This window comes from Platalea leucorodia, assembly GCF_965183815.1.
Source record: "Platalea leucorodia genome assembly, chromosome: 11".
In the NCBI taxonomy this organism is placed as follows: domain Eukaryota; kingdom Metazoa; phylum Chordata; class Aves; order Pelecaniformes; family Threskiornithidae; genus Platalea; species Platalea leucorodia.
In genome coordinates, this window is record NC_138833.1 from 402,292 (window position 1) to 411,581 (window position 9,290).

At 54.7% G+C, this 9,290-nt stretch overlaps 1 protein-coding gene across 1 annotated transcript; it reads right to left on the reverse strand.

Moving 5' to 3' along the window:
• Nucleotides 1-600: 600 nt before the first annotated feature.
• LOC309596186 (uncharacterized protein) lies at nucleotides 601-6,189 on the reverse strand (the record flags this gene model as incomplete). The annotated part of the gene is made up of 5 exons (XM_082324029.1): nucleotides 601-948; nucleotides 2,097-2,653; nucleotides 4,890-4,996; nucleotides 5,249-5,440; nucleotides 6,162-6,189. The coding sequence occupies 4 exons, from the start codon at nucleotides 6,187-6,189 to the stop codon at nucleotides 2,642-2,644; spliced, it is 339 nt and encodes a 112-aa protein (XP_082180155.1). The 3' UTR covers nucleotides 601-948; nucleotides 2,097-2,641.
• Between the last annotated feature and the right edge of the window lie 3,101 nt (nucleotides 6,190-9,290).

Consider the following 9,290-nt stretch of genomic DNA (forward strand, 5'->3'; position numbering starts at 1 on the left):
GAATTAAAAAAACAGGTACACGGAGCTGCAGAGAGGGAGAAGTAGGAAGAAAATTTGAAAAGCGATGGGGTACAAGAAACTGGCAAGAAATTAAAATTAGGTCAGGGAGACAGAGAGAGGGAAAGGTAGCAAGAAAATTTAAAAAGCAACTGGGTTTGAGAAACCTATGCAAGAATTTAAAAAATAAGGATGTAGAAGTAGAAAGAAAGTTTCAAAAGCGATGGGGTACAAGAAACATAGGCAAGAATTGAAAGATAGGGACAGGGAGCCTGATAGAAGGCAACTGTGGTGCGTTGACCTCGGCTGGCCACCGGGTACTCACCAAGCCGCTCTATCGCTCCCCCTCTTCAACAAGACAGGGGGACAAAATAAAACAAAAAAAACTTGTAGGTCAAGAACAGGACAGAGAGGTCACTCACCAATTACTGTAACAGGCAAAACAGACTCAGCTTGGGGAAATTAATTCCATTTATTGTCAATCAAAATCAAGAGTAGGACAAGATTTGTTGTTATCTTATTCTGTTTTGTTTTATTTGTTCTTATCTTATTTGTTCTTATCTTATCAACAGATAAGAACAAACCTAAAAACCGCCTTGCTCTTTTTTCCTGGGCTCATCTCCATGACTCCTGACTTCCCTACATCCCACCCCCAAGCAATGCAGGGGGACAGGGAGCAGGGGTCGCACTCAGTTCATCACACATCATCTCTGCCGCTCCTTCCTCCTCGTGCTCTTCTTCTGCTCCAGTGTGGGCTCCTCTCCACGGGGCCACAGGTGCTGCCAGGAGCCTGCTCCAGCGCAAGCTCTCCATGGGGTCACAGCTTCCTTCAGGCACATCCACCTGTTGCGGCGTGGGGTCCTCCATGGGCTGCAAGTGCATGTCTGCTCCACCGCGGACCTCCACGGGCTCCAGGAGGACGACCTGCCTCACCATGGCCTTCACCACAGCCTGCAGGGGAATCTCTGCTCCAGTGCCTGGAGCACCTCCTTCCCCTCCTTCGTCACCGACCTTAGTGTCTGCAGGGCTGTTTCACACTCACGTTTTCCCTGTCACAGCATCTGCGCAGCATTTTTTACCCCTTCTTAAATGTCCATCCCAGAGGCACAACCAGCATTGCCGATGGACTCAGCTTGGACCGGCTGCAGATCCATCTCGGAGCTGGAAGTGGCTGTGCCTGACATAGGGGCAACTCCTGGTGTCTTCTCACAGAACCCACCCCTGCAGCCCCTGCCCTGCCCCAGCTAACAAAACCTTGCCACGTAAACCCAATCCAACAGCAATCGCCTACAGGACAGAGAAAGGGGACTGAAAAATAGGGAAATGGAACCACAGAGGGAGAGGTACGGGGGGGGGGGGGGGGGAAATAGCGATGGGCTACAGGCCAGAGAGGAGGAAGTGACAAGGAATCAGCCTGAGAGAGATGGAGAAAAACAAAGAATAGCGATGGGCCACAGGGCAGAGAGGGAGGATTTTAAAAAGGGGACAGTGAGGTGGACAGAGATAAACTGAGAAATGCCAAAAAACCTTGATGAGCTGAAGGGGAAAGACTGAAGCTGAAGGGGAATTAAAGAATAGGGACATGGAGCCAGACAGAGAGAGAACGATAAAGACAAAAAGCAGCTGTGGGACAGAGAGGGAAGAAGTTAAAAGACAGGGACAGGGACCTGGAACGAGAGAATTGAAGAAAGAAAAAGTCTATTTAGAATACAGAGCAGGGATAAAGGAATTAAAAAATAGGGACATGAAGATAGAGAGGTAAGGGGTGGGAACTGTGAAGGGCTAAAGGGCAGGCGAGGAAAAATTTTAAAAGTTGGGATAGGGAGACAGACATAGATGAAGAAAGACAAAAATAGTTATGGGCTGCAGGACAGAGACAGAGGATGAAAAAAGAAGGACAGGGAACAGGACAGAAGCACAGAGAGAGGAAAAAAACATAGGGGTAGAACAACAGATAAAGAGGGGGACTTGGAGAATGAGGGAGGGAGAGGTGCAGGGAAGCGGAAAAAAATGACAGCAGCGAGAGAAAGAGAAGGCGGGGCAGGGAAGGACCAGGATGCAGAATAGGGACGACACGGCCCCAAGGGTCCAGGACTCACTGCAGCTCCCGCTCTCCAAGCCGCTTGGAAAACTGGACAGCTCGGACGTGTCTTTCTCTCTCTCTCTCTCTCTCCCCTGGCCCCGTGGCTCCGGTTGCTTGACTGTCATCCACCTAAGAGAACAGACTGGTGTCTTACAGCTCTTACAATACAAGGCTTCCCAGATACGTAGCCTCACACGTGCACGTGTTACCTGGCTGTACTGTGCTTCCAGTTACGCATACGGACCCTGCAGTGCACGTTGGCAATTGGGTCTGCTGAGGGCTACACTAAGAGGGATCCTTCCTCACACTGAGAGGCAGGCTGTCTCCTGTCTGCAGCTGGAGGCAGCTGCCGGCTGGCTCCTCTTTATTTTATTCTTCAGCTGCTTTACCTTTTTCTGGCCTCTCCAGCTTCAGCTGCGGCAGCTCCTGTCCACAGCCAGGAAGCGTCCAGCTGTCCATTTTTGCCCATGCCGCTAGGAGAATGAAGCCAAAGGCAACCCACACAAACCTGAGCCAGATGCAATCACCAGCATCCCTGGAGAGGAACCGCCAACCGAGTCCTCAGTGCTGCCTCTGGGAGAGGGAAAGAACAAGCAACCATTATCCACAGGGATGACTGTAGCTCGCCTCAGGCAGGAACCCCTCCTTCTGCAGGAGCTGCTGGAGACGTCGCTCTTTCCCTGAACTGATGCTAATAGCACCTGCATTTAAGGAGAATAAAGCATATTCAAGGGCCAGCTTGCTGCCATGAGAACAGGGTTTGTGGGCAGACCATGCCTACAGGACAGGCTTCAGGGGAGGTGCTGGAGCTGGGGGCAGCTGCATGGGGCGAGCAGGGCTGGAGAAGTTTTGCTGAGTTGGGGAGGCACCCAGTGCCTTTTCCAGAGGGTGGGCACCCAGAGGGGTGGGGGCAGCCATCTCCTGCCCCTCTTCCCGCATCCTCTCCACCAGCTCTCAGAAAATCCCTGGGACCTGCCCTGATGGGGCCTGACTCCAACTGACTTCAGCCTGTTGCACCGGTGGGTTGGAAACATCCTTGCAACTCGTCAGCATTCTCCAGCAGGCATGCCCCAGCAGCACCATCCTCTGGGGCTGCAGCCCTTTTACACAGAGGGGCCATCACCATCAGCCTCACTGGCCCCCCTGGGGCTCCTCCAGCCCCAGCCCACAGCTGCAGCCATGGCCCCTGACACCCACCGTGTAACCTGCTTCCTTGGACTCTCTGACAGCCACTCACCAAGTACAAAGGAGTACAAGCACAGCCATGAGTGCAAAGGAGACAGCAAGTGCTTATTCATTAATGCGTAGAAGTCCCAGGGGTGAGTCTGCTATGGGGTTCGCTGCCTGTACCCTCATCCTTCCCCTGGGACAAGTTGGCAGTTGTTTCTGGAGCAGCAGATACAGAAAACGAAAATACAGCGATAGGGAGCAGGACAGAAGAACAGAAAGAGGAAAAATAAAATGAGGGAGGAGTGAGGAGCAGAGAAAGAAAGGTACAGGGAAAAGGACAGGGAGATGGATAAGTCAATAAAAAAGGGGATGAGGAGCCTGCAAGGACATGGCAGAAGAAAAACAGGGTCAGGGAGCAGGACAGAGGGAAAGAGAGAGAAAATGATGAGCAAGGAGCCAAACAGACAGATCAAGAGAGAAATCAAATGAGAGGAATAAGGGAGGGAGGGAGGGAGACAAAAAGACAGGGAACAAGCCAGAGGGATTGAAGAGAGAGATCGGGACAAAGAGAGGGAGAAAGAAAAACCATCGCTGGGCTGCAGGATGAGAAAAAAGGGAGCAGAACAGAGGGGAATAATGGGACAGCGAGCTGGGCCGGGGGGTTATAGTGAGAAACAATGGGAGAACAAGTGGTATGGAGATATACAGACAAAGAGTTACAGGGAAGATGGAGGACAGAGAGAAAAGAGAGAAGGAGCAGGGAGCAGGAAAGAGATGGTGAAAGAAACATTAGAGACAGAGAGAGGAGAGTGACAGCAGCAAGGCAGAGAGGCGACGAAAGAACGAACCAGTGACGGGTAGCAGGCCAGAGGGACAAGGAAAGACTGGAGGAAGGACAGAGCGATCTAGAAAACAGGTGAGGGACAGGGAGCCAGAAAGCGGGATACTGCAAGAGAGAGAGGGACAGGGAGCAGGATGCTGAGATGGAGAACATACGAGAGCAACAGAAAGAACAACAGAGAGGTGGACCACGAGAACAAACAGGAACAGAGGAACAGAGAGGGGAAGCAATAAAAAATAGGGACAGGGAGCAGCACAAAGGGTCAGTAAGAGATGAACAGGAAGGAGAACAGGGACAGTGAGATACAGAATAGAAAAAATTCGTAGCAACACGTAGCAACAGTGAGCAAGACAAGGGGATAGAGAGAGGAAGGGAAGAACGGAGGGAGGACAGACACAGGGAGGCAGGGACACAGAGCGGCATGTACAGGTGCAAAGAGGAAAAGAACATCAGGGAACAGGACAGAAAAAGAGATGGATTCAGATCAGGACAAAAAGATGGAAAAGGGAAAAACAACAATGGGCTGCAGGACAGAGACAGAGGATAACAAAAGGAAGGAGAAGGAGCAGGTCAAAGGTGCAGAGAAAGAAAAAAAAGCAGGGGGTAGTAGAACAAGATGGATGAAGGGAGAGAGGAAAAGGGAGCAGGACAGAAGAACAGTGAAAAGAGAACAGGTACAGGGAAGAACAAAAAAAGAAAAATCACAGCAGCATGCAAAAGAGAGAGGGCCAGGGAAGGGGCAGGGAGGGACCAGGGCACAGACGAGGGGTGACAGGTCCCTGAGGGCCCGGGGCTCACCACAGCTCTCGCTCTCAGTGCTGCTGGGAGAATTGGCCACTTCAGATGCTTCTTCCTCCTTCTCTCCTCCCTTCCTCTTCTGTAACTCCAGTCACTCGGCTGTCCACCTAAGAGAATACGTGGATGTCTTACAGCTCTTACGAGACAAGGTTTCCTAGACACGTAGCCTCGCTTGCTCGCGCACTACGCGGCTGTACCACGCTTTGGGTTATGCATACAGGCCCTGTGGTGCACACTGGTGGTCTGGCCTGCAGTGCACTACAAAGAGAGATCCCTTCCCACCCGGAGAGGCAGGCTCTCTCTTGCCTGCAGCGGGAGGCAGCGGTCAGCCAGATGGCCTTCCGTTTCTTCTTCTTTACCTTTCACCAGCTTCTCTGGCTTCAGCCGCGGCAGCTCCTGTCCGCAGCCAGTAAGCGCTCCTCCTGTCCCTTTTCGCCCCCACACCACGAGGAGAGTGAGGTCAGGCAGAGACAACCCACGCAAGCCTGAGGCAGGTGCTGTCAGCAGCATCCCCACGGGAGGAATGGACAACCGCGGCCTCAGCGCGGCCTCTGGGACAGGGAAAGAAGAAGCGGCGACCGTTATTACCATAGATCACCCCTGGCCAAAGCCCTTCCTTCTGCAGGGGCTTCTGGAGACGCTGCTCCTTCCCCGCACTGCTGGTAACGGCACCCGCGTTAAGAGAGAATCCAGCCCACTTGAGAGCCAGCTTGTGGTCTTCACAACAGGGCTTGGGGGCAATCACGTGCTATGGGACAGGCTTCAGGGGAGGTGCTGGAGCAGGGGGCAGCTGCACGGGGTGAGCAGGGCCAGGAGAGGCTCAGGGGGAGCTCTGGCGAGTCGGGGAGGCGCCCCGCCTCTGCGCCTAGGGGATATCCGCCTCCTTCCTCTCTTCCCTTCTATCAGCTTTTAGGTAACTCCCTGGCGCTGCCCTGGCCCAGCTCGCCTCCAGCAGACCAAGAGCCTGCCGCAGCGGGCAGGTTGAAGCTTCCTGTCCCACCACCCCCGGGCAGCCAGCAGGCAGGAGACACCCCTGCACACTCAAAGGAGCTCGCTCGCCTCCCTGGTGCTCCTGGCCCTCACCCACCACCGCCAATCACGCCCGGCACGCCACCACGCTGTGGTAACAGCGAAGAAGGTGGCGTCGGCGGCAGCAGCGAGCACCCAGTGCGCAGCGCTTGCCCAGGGGCGGCGGCAGCGCTGCCGTCTGCGTTTTGGGCGCCAAGCACCTGCCGACAGCGCGCCCACGGAGCGGAAGCGGCGTTTCCTTACCGGCAGGCAGCAACGATCGCAGCGGCATGACTCCACAGGCACCGCAGTATCACACTGCCGTTACCGGTGCTAGCAGCGTGGATCATGTGGGCTGCACTGCGCCTGCGCAGATCCCGGGCGGCAGCACTGAGAGTCCGGAGGCGCGCCGCTTCTTGGGGAGTAGCCATAGCTGGAAGCCCGCAGAAAACCACAGAAAACCTGCAACAAAACTGCACCTCGTGCCGCAGGGGCCGCAGTGGTAGCTACGACTACGGTGCACCGAAAGTGCCCGAGAGCAGTCTGGCTTCCAGGCAGCCACGTCCATATAAAGTACACCTCCCGGCATGCCCCGGGGAACGAACATGGCCGACCGGAAGCCCCGTGCAGCAATCCATGCTTTCTGAGCCTGCGGGGACACCGTTCCCCTTGCCGCCGACGTACCCGGAAGCCCTGCCGAGACCCCCCGCGGCTCCGGGTACCCCCACCACCGGCAACGACCCAGGGCAGCGCCAACCTGCCCGGCTCGGGGCAGCCCCTCCCGCTCGGCTCTGGCCAGGGGCAGTGCAGAAAGTCCCTCGCCTTTCTCTGTGCCAGGTCCCCAGGGAACAGGGTCTCGGTCAGACTGGAGCATGCAGCAGCCTCCGGTCGTCCCAGCCCCTCGCCCGTCCAGAAAGCGCCTGCCTGTAGCAGCGGCAGAACCGCTGCTGCCCAGGGGGGAAAGGAACGGCTCGGGGTGAAGCTCCCCAGGCTGCCCGTGGCCCGTGCGGAGCTGGGGGTCCAGAAGCAAAGGGGTTAGGGGAGGGGTGGAGCTGGGGAGCGGGGGCGCGAGACTGGAGGGCAGGGGACGCGGGGGGCACGGCCCAGGGAAAAAAAAAAAAAAAAAAAACCGCACGGGGGGGAAAAACCTTGTGTGGGGGGACGTTCGGGTGGAGAGCACTCGGGAGGGCGGAGAGACACGCAGAAGACAGGGGGGAGGAGACGGACACGGACAGACGGACAGCGGCTATGTGTGGGTAGAAAGGTGCACGGGGGGACACGGGTGGGGAATGACCTACACCAGGGGGTCCACCCGGCATAATCCACAGCAGATAACTCACCTGGGATAACCCGCAACGGATATTCCGCTCCGGAGAAGGAATCCACGCCAGATAATCCCCAGCAATGCCCCTCAAACTGCCCGCGGTTCACCCCAGATTTGGCCCAAATTGGTGCGGGTTTTTCGTTTGGGGTTTTTTTGTTGTTTTTTTGTTTTGTTTTGTTTTTTCTTTTACATCATACAAAACTTGGGCGTTTCTGCTTTTCCAAAATATTCAGTTCTGGGGTTCTCCGGCGCTTTTCCACATCATAACAATGGGTCATTTTTGGTTTTCTGCGTTAAAATGCGGGGGGGGGTGGGGGGGGTGGGGGGGGGGTGTGCTTGCTTTCCAGCTGCACAAATCCAGGCGGATTCAGCTTTCCTGGGAGCCCCAAACTGTGTTGCTCTTGGATATTGGATATTTTGCTCTTGGACTTGCATATTTTGACACTTTGATATCTTCGACTTCTCTCTTTAGACTTCGGTATCTACTTACAATCCTACCTCTTTAGACTTAGTTATCTGTTTACACTTCCATAGAACCTTTACTTCGATTACACGGGATACCTACTTAGGCTTACTCGGTGACACAGGGTAAGCGTAGGTACCTCTACCTATCCAGACTGACTTCTGGTTTAAATTCCTTCACCTACATCATCTCTTTTTGCATTTTAAACTCCTTTATTTCTTAACATAGAGACAAGTTCTTTTTTATTTTAAAACCCTATCTATCTCCATTGAGATTTTTTAATAATTTCTATAACATAGCAGGTACAGGTTTGTATTTTGAAATCCTTTTACATATATATATATATACACATAAAAACGAATATTATTTTTCAATATATATATATAAAGGCGAGAGATTTTTCTCTACTGCAATGCCTCGCACCCGTATTTCCAGTTTTTAACATGGTTAATCACACACACACACACACACGAGTTTTCAGGCATTTTGGGGCTGTGACCCCCCTTCTCTGGGGGGAAACCTCCCCGTGACACCTTCATCCCCCACTCACCTGCTCCTCTGTTTCATCATCACGCCCCCGCCCCCCGTGACGTTGGGGGGCCCCAAATGACATCATCACCCCCCAGGCCCCTCCACACTTTTTAATCACCCCCCCCAAAAAGGCACAGAACAAGGAAAACAGCTACTTTAATAATGCCATTTACATATGTAGGCGCCCCCCCGAAAAGGGGAGCTCCGCCAGAAAAATAAAATGGGGGCAGCCCCCCCAAACGGCTGCAGCCCCCCCCGGCCCCTGTCCCGCAAGCCGGCGGCTGCCCCACGCCGCGGGGGGAGCCTGCCGGGGGACGGTGCCGCACCTCTCGCTCAGGCTCTGCTCTGCCGTGCTCCCCCTCCGTTCCCGCGCTGGGACGGGCTCCCCGGGGCAACGAACCTCCCCGCTCCCTCTTGGCCCGGGACTCGCCCCACCACGCAGCCCTCGCTGCCGCACCCGCGGGGCACCCGCCGGAGACAGAGCCGGGAGCCTCCAGGCACGGGGCCGGCCCCTTACCCTCGGGACGCTTCACGACAGGCAGGCCAACCTGGGCCGGGGGGTACCTAGCGAGCATCACGAGACGCTTGCAACAAGACACCTGAAAAACAAAAAGCCCAAGCGATATTTCAGCATGTGAAAAAAATAGCACAGCAGCGAGTAGAAGAATTCAGTCAGAGCAAGGGAGAGGAGAGCAGTTGAGCTCAAGGAGGATTCGAGGTAAGCAGGTCAGCTCCAAATACAAGACATCCTTTAAAAGCTAGAGCGACCTGAACGCTTCCCATCAGCATTAAGACTAACCGGTACGATTCCAAACACGTTCTTCGCATGCAAGCACACGCTCTTGCCGGCGTTGGAAAACGTCTCACCCCTTCCTTACGGCACGGCTGCAGGGAGACGACCCTGCGAGGCTGCAGGGCGAGGGCGTACCGCAATCAGAATCTACGCTTATAGGTCCGCCGCAACAGCTACGGCCCTCGCAGCTGCTGCTGCACATCTTGCTGGCTCGGTCGACAAAGCTGGAAGCGAAGCGTAACGCTTTCGAGGGGAAAAGGAAAAGCAAAGGACAAATCGCAG